General features: G+C 49.5%; 1 protein-coding gene across 1 annotated transcript in view; it reads right to left on the bottom strand.

The window, feature by feature from the left end:
- E2F3 (E2F transcription factor 3) overlaps positions 1 to 11,129 on the bottom strand; it is a 44,957-nt gene extending 33,828 nt beyond the window's left edge. The window contains exon 1 of the mRNA XM_063325813.1: positions 10,582 to 11,129. Within this exon, the coding sequence (XP_063181883.1) occupies positions 10,582 to 10,896 (315 nt within the window). The 5' untranslated portion in view covers positions 10,897 to 11,129. The remainder of the gene's footprint in view (positions 1 to 10,581) is intronic.
- Positions 11,130 to 15,636: the final 4,507 nt, after the last annotated feature.

Below are 15,636 nucleotides of genomic sequence, written 5' to 3' on the forward strand. Positions count from 1 at the left end.
CACCTCTCTCGTAAACACCTACAAAGCACATGGCTCTAAGTACAGCAACTCATGGGACATGGTTTTATTTTGCCGTTTCCTTTTCCTTGCACAAGGACAGCCTGTGTTGCATAGTCTGGACTTTGAATGCTCCCCGGTCTTTCTGTGGAGGCTCTGAAGCAGAGCACCGCTGGGAAGGATGCTTCTAATCCCTAGATCTGGAAGAGCCTCCCTGCAGGCTCTGGGTTGCAAAGCGGTTGCTGCGAGGGCCTTGAGAAGGGGGAAATACCCACTGAAGTTCCTCACTCCCCTGCCGGCAATCCAAGAAGGCAGACGGTGGCAGCACGCAGAAGACGATGACAGAGAAGTTTGCCAACAGGAATGAAAGGGTAGCAAAGGATGCCATAAGGCAGTGGTCTGCATTTTTCTTAAGTCACAAATAAAAACAAGCAACAAAAATGTGACTGGCAATTGAAATCAGAAAGGAAATTGAATTGATTTTATGCAAAGAAGTGTAAACTAAAGTCATACCAAAAGCCACCTGAATATTCCTCTATTATACGCAATTTCCCATGTTCATTTGTGTCATCTTCACAGTGTCAGTTTTCGAGAGAACAATTCTCAGCTCAGCACGACAGAACAGTAATACCGACAGGCATGCAGAACATTAGCATGTTATAAATAAATTGCTAATTTGAGGTGGGAAAAAATCATCAAGGCAGCTCTTATGATTAAGAACCAGAGGAAAAAAAATTAGCAACTTGCTTATGCTTTCAGGACACTATCTTTTACAAAAAGAGCTTTTTCTAACCCCAGTTCCTGAGGGGGAAAAAAAAAAAAAAAAGAAAAAAGAATAAGCCCAGTGAAATACCCAGTGTCGAGACAAAGCAGCCGGTGAAAATGCTATTATAATTTTTAAAGCCCTCCCTGCCCCCAACTCAAGTAGTAAGTTGTCTTTTCTACTGGCTCAAGAGGTTTGTGCTTAAAAAGAGTACTACACTGGAGCTGTGAAGTTTCGCCTTCCTCTCACCCAACTCTAAGTTTTACATAACCCCCAAAAGACATTTTTAGGCTACAGATACTACGCAGCTGAAAAAAAAAAAAAGAACAAATGAGGTGCAGAACTATTATACAGCAATTTGGATCTGGGTTACTTGGAGCCGCTCGATAAAAGCCTTACCATGAAAAATAAAACTTTATTCTGCTGAGCCGACGGCCAGGATTATTCGTGCTTGCGATAGCCCCGATCACCACCCTCCGTCTGCCCCGCGCGGGGTTCCCTTCCCACCCCGTCCCCGGTCTGCAAGGACAGATAACCCCCCGCCGCGGCACGGCTGCCACCTCGGGTATTATTTCTGTACCACTCCAGCATTGTCGCTCGTCACCACTGTGCCACTTACTAAGCATTATTATAAAAATTTCTGCGAATATCTATGTTCGCCACGAGTGGGGATAATGGCCCCATTGCAATCGCCTTGATAAGAGCTCCAACAAGACAGCTTTCAGATATCACCACACAAAAGCCTTCTGTGAGAGCTGCAACCAACATCAATTCCCGCTATGCAAAGACATTAGACAAAGTGTGAACTAGCTTACTGTACGGGGACAAAAGACTGTCAGTGTGTGGGACCAACACTGCCTAAAAACACAGCATTGGCAAGGCAAAATAATACCAGCATATATACATGGTAATTGCCATTTAATTGCAGAGTTAGCAGCACAAGAAAACACGTACTGAAGGTACTATTGCGTTACTAGCATCACTCAAGACATTATAATTCCATATAATTCCACTTCTAACATTGATGGTTGGAAGAACGACCTTAAAACCAGCAGATGTTAAAAAAGCCCAAGCAAAGACTGAAGGAAAGCCCAGTTTCCACTACAGAAGCAGTCAGAGAATGCAGCAAACCCTTCAGGCCTGCTCCTTAAAGCATGTATTTTCCAGTACACTATAGACGACCTGACCCACAGGCACCACCATTCCACGTATGGTACAAGCTGAGACCCTTTCTGCACACAGTTTTATGTTTTTACATAATTACCTGCTCACACTGTGGTAGCACCCAAAAAGCCAGAAGCCTGCTGTCAACATAAGTGGACCGTACCAACAAAAATGCCGGGCTAAGAGATTACTATTTTTTACTTCTAGACCTGAAATTTGCCAGATGACACCCCTTAAATGGGAGTCTAGGTAGGAGGGATGTAAGGAAGTCTACATGCCAGTTTGTTTCTGAACAACACACAAGGCAAATTTGAAAGCTAAGCTTTATAGACAGTACAGTACACTCACTCTAAGAAGTGTTTCACTCTAAAATTACATCTGTACTTTAAAAAAAGTGTAAAAATCATGAAATCCTACAGTGCAGATTCAGTGGCTTGCAGAAAAAAATAACAACTATTACTGCACTCCAGTTTTAGTGAGATTTTGCGACTAACGGGTAGAACTAAAATTAAGAGAAAGTCATACTCATAGAGAACAAGTAGAGGGGATCAATAAGCCTGACACAATATATAAGAATTCGACTCTTGCACTGCATGGCAACGGACACCATTGAGTCCTAAACCAGAGACTTTTAATGTCACCTTAATTAACAGGGAAGGAAGTTTGCCAATGATTTTCTTCCCCCACCCCGCTTTCTAGCGGAAAATTATGCAATAAGCAACAACCTTTGAACCAACAGCTGTACAACAACCAAAAAACCCCAAACCAGAAGAGCATTGGAAAGAGGAGAATGTCTTTCAAGAAGTTCATTAATGAAAATTACTTCTAGAATCTATGCATACATTAACCAACACACACATACCACAACTTGGAGCAGGAATGCTGGAGCTGAGGCAGCCAAGGCTAAGCAGACACCTCTTGTTATCCAGTTTCCCAATACAATTATTTTTATTATTTTTTTTTTTACCAAATAACTATTGTTGTTTGCATGTTTTCTATGAGTTTTCACAGATCTTTGCAAAACAACTAGTAGCTCACAATGTCTACGTGAAGAGACTCTAAAATCCCACTGTAAAGACAGAGAAATGAAAGCCAAAATAATAGCAGCCTCTGCTTTTGACAGTGGCTTGTTCATATAAAGCTTGAGATACCAAGGACCCAACATCTGCAGTATTGCAATTTAACATCACAGGAAGCACCCAATATCTTCCTAAAAATCAGGTCTTAGACCCTTGAAGTAGGGCACCCAAAAATGCTGTCAGCCTTAGGTAGCGGACACTTCTGGGCCTAGATGCAGCCACATACAAGTCGGATGAAATCTTGAAAGTAGATGCAGGTGATCAAGTTAAGTCTCTGACTTAAATGAAGCGACGAAATGGGGTACTGGTTTTACTTCTAGAGGTAGGAATAAACAAAAGCCATACTTGCCCACATAACTCAGCGCAGTGACAGAAAAGATGCCAGCTGATTCTGAAACGGCGATCTTCAGTGCTCCACCTTCCCTTCCTAGCTTAGTCCTAGGCAAAAGACCTTGGGCACAAAAGCCTGAAAGCCACAGGGCATGCAGGTGGCAGAGTTCATGTGTTAGTTCTCACCCTGTAACAGGTCAGGTCAACAACTGTTCACGTTCAAAAACAGAACAGCAGAGACACAACACACTCCAGGAACCTTAGGTAAGTTCAGTTTGGAAACAACTACCAACACATTTGCCATGTATTCCTATATGAATAAAAGGAAGGCTGAAATGCATGAAGTAGAACACTCCTACCACATAGCAGAGGCCATTTTCAGTACGCTCCAGCTTCATCAACACCTAGTCCAACTCTTGTCTTCTCCCTTTACAGGGCTTGCAGATGGAAATATTTACCAGGGCTCACTCTGAGCCCACAAGGTATTAAGAAATCCACAAACTCTGCGAGATCCAGCAAATAGCAGCGCCATCCAAGCAGACAGCATAGTACTTCAGGAGACACCCATGCCAGGCACTGCACTTCCAAGTGTGGTTTTGGACCAACTTACTTGAGGAAAACAGAAGTGAAATAGTTCCCTTTTAAAGATGTGATAAATTGGGCAATTTTGCCAAGCCTGTCTTCAAACAGGCAACAGAACTGAAATTGAAACCAAGTCCAAATACTTCAGCAGCAGCACCTCAAGCACTGCAACAGCCCCGTCCTGGTGGCACCGGCACCCTCCCTCCCACCGCACACCACTGCCCCGGGTACACAGAGCGGGTTTCCTCTCCCCAAATCAGCAGACAGTTCTGCTCTTGAAAAATAATGCAAGAAGTGATTAACTCTGCCAGCCAAAACAAGAGCCTGAAGTCCAACTTAGTCATTTTTTAAGGAGGAGAGTTGCCACCATACATACACACACTCAGTGCTGCCAGCTGTAAATGAGATTATTTGCAGAGACTGTACAACCCGGAGGTTTAGTTACACTAAGAGGAGCTTTCTATCTGCTGAAGGCTCGCTCCGGGCACGGCTGGATCTACATTACCACCACCAGTGCAAGAAGTCCATCTGAACTGAAGTCACGGCCTCCAACCCATCCTTAGCAGGTGGCTCCTCCTCAAGCCAGGATTAAAGCCTGAGGCACCTTCCCACCCCTCCACAGCAGGACCAATGCTGTCACCAGAGCCACGGCCATCAGCCCGGCACACATCTTCAGAAGTGAAGCCTGCAGGTTTGAAAGGTGTCTACTCAAAGCTACTAAGAAAAGCTCACATCTTCATTTCTCACCCAACTGCCCTCTTGGTGCTCCGGGCAGGAGGGGTGGGCTGAATTCTCCTCACACAGACACACCAGACCCACTGGACCTGCACAGGACAGGGGCTCCAAAGAAGAGCGGTGCTACTTTGTTTTCCTTTTTGCAACCTATACTTTGTAACGACCTGTTCCCACAGCAGCCAAGCAAGCTTGGCCCCTCTACTCCACACCTCCTGTTTCCCACCCAGGGCCAGGTTAAGACCTGGTGAAACAAGCTGGCTCTGAAAGGGTCTCTGGCTCCTGCTTAGCCTGCAAAGTGGGTCCACCATGTCTTCAAAACATCTTCTGAAGCCACCAATCCCCAAAAGCTCGACAAGTGAAAAAATCTTGACTAATAGACATGGTTTTTTTCAAGAATCATAAGATTCCTTTATAAAAGGACGCTTCTATTTCAACACTGATGGCTTTCCTTTCAGGAGAAATTACATGGTCTCTCGCTCTTTAGCTTGGAGAAGACAACTGAGGACAGAAGATAGTGTATCATAAACTGCGTTGAGAAATACGTATGAGGAAATCATTTTCCCCTACCGCAATATCTAGGATCAACCAACGACCCTATAGACAGCAAGTTCAAAAAGGAAAAAAAAAAGGCAGATGCAAGATTATTTTTTCTTCTGCACAAGATAACTAAGTCCTAGATAGAACTTGCTGCTATGCAAGGTCAGAACTACAACTAGATTCAAACAGCGATCAGACAAAAAAAAAATAATCACAGGCCATTGGTAGCTATAAAACTCATTGTAACCCCTGAGCCAGTAGGAGAAGGGCTGTCCTGTGCAAGCCCCTTCTTGTGTTCCTTCCTCAAACGTTTGCCACAGTCGTAGTCAGAGAAGTAGCAGGAGAACATTTCACCTTGCAAAATACAGCGGTTCCTAAGTTTAAAGACTTTTGTTTTTTAAATGCTCGCACATACTCACAAATGAGCACGCTGTAAAAATTAAGAGAGCCGCACCAACATACCTGGGATGAAGGGAAAGAAAATGCCTTTAATTGCACAATCAGTTGAAGCAACCTTTACAGAAAAATAAAATGGCCCTAAAGCCACCCATACCCAGCCTTTGGCAAGCAGGCTGGTGGCAGAAGGGAGAGAACTTCACAGCAAGAACAACTTCTGAAAACTGAGGCCGGGCAAGCCAATTTAACACCTTGACACCACTGCGTGGAAAAGCTCCCATCTCCTTCCTTCGTTTCACTCATACCATCTTGGGCCATGCACACCCAATACCTATCAGTGCCAGACCTTATTGCTTATCAGACACAGCTATTTTACCTTGTTAAAGCAGCAGAAAACCAACCCACCAGCACAGCTGGATGCTCCCCAAGCACAGAGGGGAGGGAAGAGCACTGCCAGGCCAAGGGAAGGGTGAAGGAGGTGCTACGGAAAAGATGGCGAGGGAGAAGCAAGCCTGCTCCTTCCAGCAACAGTAAAGACTTTGAGTGGCTCAGCTGCTCATGGAAACCTGCCAGAAGCCCTTATCATCGTGCAGAAAGAAACCTACCCTACTTCAGTAGTTCTGGTGCAGATGGAGCCACATCAGCGTAGCTGGACTCTGCCTGAGGATAGCAAAGCCACCATCAGCAAGCTACGGGCTATTCCTGTAGGTTTTTATTAGGATGCCTGCTTTCCACTAGAAGTTTGTTGGCACGGTTAGGGCAATCGGGATTTATACCTCTTTGAACTCTCCTCATACAGCCTTGCCAAAGGACCATGTGGTACCTCCTTGGGCTCAGCAGCAGCCTGTCGCTGGAGGAGATGGATTTAAACCAAAGAAACTCCCTTAAAAGCTATTCAAAAAGCAAAGGCCCCAACTCAGGCTAGCATTCATTCCTATTAAGACAAACTATCAGGCAAAGAAATACGAAAACAGCTCTGACTATGAAAACACCTATGTCTTCTACACAGACAAAACTTTTCATCCTACAAAATAAAGACAAGCTAGTAGTTAACTACCCACTTCTTTTATGCAACGCACAGGTTTTTTCTCCCCGACCTTAAATCCTTTTTCAGTATTTATGTCCTATTTGGCCTGCCCCCTTACCTAACACCTAGGAGAAAGATTGTGCGCTACCCCATTTTTCTTCTCCCCTTCCAGCTGTGCCTTGCTGAGGAGGAGGAAGAGGTACTTTCTAAACCACCAGAAAAATGAGAGAGGTGCTAAGTATTCAGTTTGGAAATGTAAATCCTCCCGCCCCCTTCTGAAGTATGCCGAACCAGCCTCTCCACAGCTCATGTCATCTAAAGGCCACAGGAGTTCTCTAAAGATATTCTTGTTAAGAGGATTTAGCCCCTTTTAAAAAGGACTTAACATGTGGGTGGTGTCTCCATTTAAGCATTTTCTCATGGCTAAGAAAATGGCCCTCTTCTTAAAGGCTTATCTTTATAACCCGAAGACAGTAAGAAATTCTCCACTATTTGAATTAGAAACATTTTGAGCAGCTTGCTTGTGTAGCAGCCCCATTTTTGAGTACTGGGATTTGCAAATGGTAGTGACTTTCTCACACCAAGCGAGAAGCCAACACCAGCAAGAATGCTTTTGGGGTACCTCGTCAAACACTAATTTCTCACACTTTTTCATGAGGAACCAAGTTGATCCGCAAGCTCACTACCACCAAAACGGCACGGTGTCACTACACCTGTGCCTTCTCTTTGGCTACCACCTTCCTTTGATGGTCCCTGGCACTTACCAGGCCTTCCATTAACTGGTTCAACCTGCCTGCCCAGCAGAAAACCTTTATTTATTTCAGCCAGGATTAGTTTTCCATCCTGGGAGGCCTGAGCTTCCAGAAGGGAAGCGGCACCAGTGGCCGGCAGGGTGCAGGAGGGCAGGGGAGGACACAGGACCGCCTGCTCCTTGAGGCAGCACTGACCCCATCTCTGGTTGCTCAGGCTTTCCCCAGCAGTGCAGGCTGATGGTTGCTTTGCAAGGGTTAATTCTTCATTACCGCTTGTGTTTAAGCCATGGCAGGGGTTCAGATCTGCCCAGTAACTCTTTCTATTAACTCCACAGGAATTGTGAAAAGGCTCCTCAAGTTGAAAGGGCGGGCAGCCTGGGTCACAGCCTCCCGGAGCCTGGGCTGACCAGGGTACAACAGCCCAGTTAGCAACCCTCGGACACAGGAGCCACCACGACAGGCCACGACACGGTGAGGAACAGGTTTTGGACAGTATCAAGACACCTGCTTGGGAGATGGAGGAGTGTGCAGACTCTCCTCTCTCTTGGGCCTGGAGCCGCCTGTTGTTATGGACCAGGCCACCTTTCAAGGCTTTTCCAGCACGGTTATGCTTACACAACCACAGATAAAGTAACTACTGAATTCCCAGGCGGGGAGAAGCATTAGGCTTTGGCAAAAGAAACTTTGTTTGCCGGTATAATCAAACACCTCCCTGAACAGCCTAAACTATACTGCTATACTGATTCTTTTCCAGTCATACCATAGTTTATATTTGGAAGTGATGGGTGGGTTGCCAGTGCAGTTACATCTGCAAAGATAGAGCATTTTCATAACCCTAACCAGTGCAGGTGTGCTGGACAAATTTCAGGCTGATCCCTACAGTCTTTTGCATAGCGGGGCCTTGTTTTCAGCTGGGGGGGGTCTCAGTCTTCACACACTACTTGCGACTCAACTAATCAAGCGCTAAATTTACATTGGTGCTGCTCACCTCAGCTCACTGCCTCAACCACCCAGCATTTTCTCTCTCCTCTTACCAGGCTTTGACAGCACTTTCTCAAAAATGCTCAGCCAGGAGCCAACCGGGAAAATACCCTCGCCTCCCAGTCCCAGAAAAATCCTCCGTGAGTTTTGGGGAAAACTAGGTGGGAGATGGAGAACTGCAGAAGGGGCTGGATTGTCTCCCCACCAAAGGGTTTGCAGAGCAATAAGGTGCTTCAGCCTTACTGTCCCAAAAAATCGGGTCTGCTGCAAACCAGCGCGGCTGCGAGAGGGGCACAGCTGTCAGGATGCGCAGCCCCTTTCCTGGCACGTGCCACGGATGGCTTATCGCCCTGGGAGGGTGCCAGCCCCAGCCTATAGATACCACCGGCCTGACCGCTTCATTCCTCCCCCATCCCACATCTCTTCCCCAAAGTAAATGTGGAGGGCTGAAGGCATACAACAAACTTCAGACTTTTTCAGCAGGTGGAGCCCAAAATCACCTTCCGGCTTCCAAACCTTTAAGGGGTAGAAGAAGCCTTCCTAGGCTTTTATGGCCAGGAGTTCCTCCCATTAGAGAGGTGAATGCTATACCAAGAAAAATGCACTAAATTCATATTTAAAGATCTTGTAGCACCCATTAAGGAGAAATTTTAAGAGTTGCCTATGACACCAACATCCCTCCCACAAAGATGAAAAAAACCTGTACAATTATTCTCCCAGAATCATCCCGTTACATATGCTTCTCTTTGTATTTGCTTACCACCACCTTCTAGGAATCAAACCTTCGCATAGGACAGCTTTACAAAGCTGCTTGAACCAACCTGCTTGACACCTATCACCATTAGGATATGCTGAAGGCCAGGGGCATTGAAAATCAATTATATTTTACAGCAAATATTCTTATTTAAAAAAAAAAAAAATAAGGTTTGGATGGGATTTGGCGAGCCTTGAAACTTCCACCACCACCTCAGCAACTAACACCTGCAGAAACCCACGCGCGAGGCAGCTCCAGCCCATCCTCACCCTCTCCCAGCCGCACCAAGAGGTGAAGCGCTTGCTCCCGAGCTCTTGCAAAAGTATTTCAGAATTCACAGCAGCAGCATCCCATACCTGGATCACCACCGACTGGATGCGGGGGGGGGGGGGGGGGGGGGGGGGGGAATGGGAGGGCGGGGGGAAGGGGGTGGTGTTAAAACCCCTTTTGCCCGGGCAGGGGCGCAGCGGGGCGGGAAGGGGTGAGGTGGGAAGGAGTTTAAGAGATCCCACGCCGCCGGGCGGGGGTCGTGGGCGGCGGGGGGGCAGGTGAGCGGCCGCCGGAGGCAGGCAGGTGACCCCCCCACCACCACCACCGCCGCCGCTCACTACCCCCGCCCAGCAGGGATGCCCCGCACCCCCCCAACTCATCGGAGCCCACGAGGGCCAAGCGAGCACCCGAAAACAGCGAGGACAAAGAAAACCCCACGAGTGGGGGGCGGATTATTTTTTTTTCTTTCTGGAGGGGTGCGTGGAAATTTTAAGGGGGGTGGAATTTGGGGAACGGCGGGGGGCGGGGGGGTGTCGATACGCGCCGCCACCCCACGAGTCACTGACCTGCTGCAGGGGCATTTCCGAGAGCGGCGGGGACCGGGGGAAGGGGGGGGGCGGCCGGCCGGCGGTCGGGCTGTCCCAGGCCAGAGGGAGGAGGAGGAGGAGGAGGAGGGAGGAGGAGGAGGAAGCGGCGTCCCCCTCCCCGCCCGCCCCGGCTCCCAGTCACAACCGCGGCCTCCGCGCACGTGTGCCAGACGTCACCGGCGGCTCCGGGGGTGAAGCGGAGACACCGGCGGGGCACGGCCCGGCCCCCCCCAGCCCCGGGGCGGACGGCGGGGGGGTGGAAAGAGGGTGGGGAGCGGGGCCCTTCCCCCGCTCCTTGCACCCGTGCGGCGGGACGTGGCGGGGGTTTAATTCCCCCCTCCCCCCCGCCTTTTTTTTATTTTTAATTTTTTTTTTTTCCTTTTAAATAAGACCCGGCAGCAGGGTGCGGGGGGGTGGGGGGTGGAAAGGAGGCAGGAAAGTTTATTGCAACAAAGCGCTGCCTCCGCCTTTCCTGCCCCCCCCCCCTTCCCCCCACCTCAACCCCCTCTTCCCCGCCCGCCCGCCCCCCGGGCCCGGACGGCGGCGAGGAAGAGGGCCTGCCTGGCGCTGATTCCCCCACCGTCCCCCTTCACCCTCCCGCGGGGACGGGGGGAAAAAAAGAATTACCGGGGGGCGGCCTCCGCCGAGAGCGGGCTGCAGCAGCGCCGTCCTGCCGGCGGGTCCGTGGGGGGTGCAGTACAGCGAGCTGCCAGCGGGCTGGCCCCCATCCGCCGCCGGGGCAAAGGCACCGGGAGCCTGGGAAGCGGCGGCGGCGGAGGAGACAACACAGGGCGCCCCCACGGCCGCCGCGCCGGTGCTGCGGATCTGGATGAAGGTGCCGGCGGCAAAGCGGGCCGAGAAGCCGGCGGGGGCTGCTCTGGAGTCCGTGGACGGTGCGGGCGGCGGCGCTGCCGGGGCCGGCGGCTGGAGTCCCCTTCTCATCCTTCCCTCCGGGTCTGTCCCCGCAGCCGCGTCTCCTCCTCCTCCTCCCCCCGTCCCTCCCCCCCCGGCCTTCCCAGCTCCGTTCCTCCTCGATGCCGAGGCCCCGCGCAAAATACTGGGGGCTGCGGGTGCCGGGGGGGCCCCGGCTGCAGGATGCGGGGCGCCGGGGGGGGACGGAGGCGGCGGGGCGGGCAGATGCGGCGGATGGAGCGGGGCCGCTCCCGCTGTGTGGGGCCGGCTGGAAAATGGCTCCAGGAAGCGGCGGCTGCTGACAATGAATGAAGGGAAAGGAGACGGGTTACGCGCCAAGGGCCTCCCGCGAAACTCGGATTTCCCGCCCTCTTTTCAAACCAAATTTGCATAGCCCCGCCCCCGGGGCGCGCCCCGCCCGCCTCGCCGCCTCATTGGCCCCCGCCGCCCTCCCCACCGTCCAACGGGGCGCCCGCCTCCCCGCCCCTCTCCCTTCCCACTGGCCCGCCGCCGCACGATATTTGCATGCCGCCCGCCGATTGGCTGCGGCGGGGGCGAGGGCTGGGGGATTCCCCCCGGCCCCGGCGAGGAGCCGGGATCCCGGCCGAGCCCGGCTCCCTGACACTGACAGCTGCGCCCGCCCCGCCGGCACCCGCACGGCCCACGGCGCCTCCCCGCTGGGGGGCCGGGAGGGACGGAGAGAGGGAGCGACCCCCAGCCCCAGCCCCGGCCCCGCAGCCCCTCGGCCCGGTGGGGCTCCCCTCCGGGGTGGGGCGGGGGATGCCGGTTTGCAGCCACCCCGCCTCCCCGGGAAGGCGCTGGCCCGGCCGGCGTGTGGAAACCCCGCCGCCGCTCCGGAGGGGCTGGGAGGTGCGTGCGGCGAGGGGATGGCGCCTTCCGCTGGGCCGGGTTCCCGGTTCTGCCGCTTGGATGGGGTCACCTGAGTTCTTGCCCTGGTTTGCTCGGGAAAGGGGAAAGGTGAAGTCTTGAGGGAGACGAGGGGCGGGATTTCACGCTCCGGTAGCTGGACAAACCCTTTCCGTCGTCTCCGTGCTGCTGCACCCCCATAAATCTTCGAACCAGCCCATCTGAGACGTTGCATTTATTTTTTTCCACCCACCAAAATATTCCCTTCCCTTAGGATCTGTATCACCTCCAAGAAGTAACACAGTGGAACTATGCCCACCAGCTCTTTCCACTTTCTGGGCAGCATCTTCACACAGTAAATGCACCCTAAATTTAAATGCCCCCATAACTTCTTAACCCCCCCGACCCTGCCCAGCACCCACTAGCCATGCCCAATTTTCCCCTGTTTTGTTTCCCCTCCCTCACACCCTGCCACCAGTGCTCCTAACAGACGCGCTGCAGGCTGCACATCCCGGCTCACGCTGCTGAATCGGTGCAGACAAAGATCCTTTCCTTTGGTAACACCCCCCATTCCAACACAAGCAGGCATACGAACAAGTTGCTCCACCAAGTCTGCAGCCCTGCTTATAGTTCCCCCTGGTCTGACCCCAGCTCAAACGGAGCAGATGCCTATGGTGTGATGCTGTTGCACATAAAACGAGGGCATCTTCCATTCTGGGCATGTTTTCCATCAAAGGAAGAAATTTTGTTCCATTTGGCACTGGAGAGGCCTTGATTAACCTACTGCATACAATTTTGGGTGCTGCACATTAGGGAAGATAGAGCCTGGAGAGAATCCAGAGGAAAACAAGAACATTAAAACATGGTCAGAAAAATGTGTCTTTCTACAAAGGCTGACTTTTGTTTTGTCGGGGTGAAAAGTAGGGGAAGAGGACATGGCAGTGATGATCTGATACGCAACAAGTCTCAAAGAGATTGGTCTTCCTCCATAGGAAAGGTAGCAGACTTTTTAAGCAATATTAGATTTAATCTAGATAATTGGGGATCAGTAGATGTTGAAGTGAGGAAACCCTGCAGCAGCCTACCAAGGATACTGAATGAGTTTTTTTAATAGATGAGGAAGAGTTCCTTTAGGGGTGATGCAAGTTTGGGCTCAGCATCCAGGACCTTTCCAAGTCTAAACACCTTTTCAAGTCTTCATTATGGTCCTTCCAGACCAGGCTGGAGCAGGGCTTGGCAGAAAAATTTAATGTTCTTCTGCAAACTTTAGCATTGTTTAAAATTTTACTTAAATCTGCAGTTCTGCTACTGTGGACTGCTCTTAAGGAGTCAGCCAGCAATGTCCAACTTTCTGCCCGCGCACAGCATGAAGCAGCTGAGAGCTGTACTCAACATGCCTTGGCCATGGCAGGTATAACAGCACCTTGCTGGCCAGGTGAGGCATATCCTCGGCAGAAGCAGGGAGAAAAGCAGATCTCTCCCTACTGCAGAGTTCATCTTCAGTTTTCTTCCGGAACATCTTTTATGGTTTTCCCCTGCCATGGTCTTTGCCATCTTTAGCAAACTACCCATCGTGCCAGGGCGTTCTAGGCCAGGACTCGCTGCCTCCTGGCAGGAGAAGGTTACTGGGGCACATCGGAGGGCCACAGCAGGGCAGAAGCTGAGGAATGAGGACAGCAGGTGAAGGGGGAGGGAAAAGTTCAGATATAGAGAAATGTGCAGGCAGTCAGCTTGCTGATAGTTCAAAATATTTTTTTCCCATGTTTGGAAATGGTAACACTACATTGCTTTTGCATATCCTGGAGGAAAGGGAATGGAAAAAACAGGAAAGAAAGGTAACCACGGGCAGCTGTGAAAGGAGTAACGGGAACTCCTCAGGAAAGAGAGGAGAAGAAAGGAAAAAGGTATCTAGGAAACAATGTGGACAGATACAACAGTATATAAAAACAAAAAAAAAAAAAAAAGAAAAAGGGAGGGGGAAGGAAATAATCAAAGATCCTGCAAGCTAAAGAGAAGAAACGTGGGCCATGATCTTACATCATAAGGAAAGAAAGGGAATAAAGAAAGAAACAAGGTACAAACATAGCAAAGTGGCAACAGCAAAAATAGAGTCCTTAGAGCCGACCTTTAAAGAGAAAGACTAAAATACAGAAAGAGCCTTGCAGATAAAGTAGAAACAGCCAGGATCCCAGGAGCAGAAACAAACCGCAGTCAAACAGAGGGAGCAAAAGAGGCAGTGCACAGACTAAGGCACGGTACACTTCAGAATTCACTTTCACGTGTTGGTTCTTTCATTATCTAAGCTCCTAGTAGCTCATCACTCTGCAAAGGGCCTAAGCCAAGCAGTTGAAATAAAATCAAGCTAAACTATCAGCAGTTGAATCCTATGTTGTTTCTTTGTGTGTTGTTTTTCATTGTGAAGGAAAAGGGTCTGGCTTAATGCATAAGAAAGGTTAAGAGTTTTCAAGAGACAAGCAAAACCCTGGTACGCTCAGAAGGACACTTTAACAGAACTGCAATAAATCCAGAAAGACAGCATCTGTTTTTACATAAGAAAAAGAATAGAAAATAAATCTTTACTCCAGCAGGAGAAGAAACTCTGCCAGGTAGCATTTCCCTGTAACCAGCTGTAAAAGGCTGGTCCCAGGAACGCGCCCAAGCTGCATGGGATGGCCAGGACATGCTTCCCATATTGTCTGAATGGGAAGGTCGCATGCTCCTGTCTTCTGGAAGCAGAGTTGTGCTGTGACTGTGGTGAGGCTGGTGGAGAAACTTCAAAGAAAAGCATGGGGTTCATCTGAAAAGCAACTTTTTTATCCATAAACTGCCTTGTGCAGAAAACACTGTGGGAGAAGAGGTGCAATTTCTTTTCTTTAAACACAATTCTGTGGCAGATATTTCACTTTGCAGCGGGACCTATTAAACGCGTTAATTCACTTGCTAGAGCTAATGGAAGGAAGGAACCTAAAGGAAGTGGAAAGTAAAACATACATAAGTGTATAGAGAGCTACATAAAGGAAGCTAATTGCAGGCCCAAGAACCTCTGTTGGTCTATAAAAAACAAATTGCTGCCTACTGGGATGTCATCATCCAGGTATCCGTTGCAGAGAAAATACCCCGCAGAACTCAAAGGCTTAGGAGATTACAGCATCTCCTAAGCCTGATGTGCAGCTGTGATTTATCTTTCCTTGTGAGTATGGTACTATGGTACTATACCACTATCCATGTGAGTGTGGTCTTTTTCTGTATGATGATATGCAATTTTACCCACGCAGTATCATTTAGGAAAAAGGCTGCATTTGTCCTGAAAATGGAAGGACCCGTGTAATGCGGATTGCTTTCTTTGGATTCTGACTGTTATTGCAACAACAGAGATTAAGCTTTGTCTCGGTGTTAAGATGGTTAAAAGCTGCCCTGGAGATCTGGATTCTAATGTGAGTTCTCCCATGAAGAAGATTCTGGACAATGTAAAAACGAAGACTGCAAAAAAGTTCCTGAGTTAAAAAAATTGACACTAAGAAGGGTCTGAATAGTAATAGACAGTAAATAAATGTATAGCCCTGCATACGGAATAATTACAAGGACAAAAAATACTGAATAGCTACTTACTATATCAGACCTGCCCATCCTTCATACTGAACGAAGAATTGTGCAGAAACAACGATCACATAACAAAAGACTGCATCATTATGCATGCATGCAAGGGCCAGAACTGAGATTGTACAAAAAAACCTACTTCCCTAAATATTAGCCTTTAAGAACTCAATTTCTTAAATTTTGGGACTTGACTTCATAAGCATCAAAGGAAGAGTTGAGAAGGGAGGGGTGGGATTATGTGCTTGTGATCACACATATGGAACACAACTTGCATGAGAGCATGGAGGGAGTACTGAGAGTGGTGGG

Source organism: Chroicocephalus ridibundus, chromosome 2, assembly GCF_963924245.1.
Source record: "Chroicocephalus ridibundus chromosome 2, bChrRid1.1, whole genome shotgun sequence".
NCBI classification, from domain to species: Eukaryota; Metazoa; Chordata; class Aves; order Charadriiformes; family Laridae; genus Chroicocephalus; species Chroicocephalus ridibundus.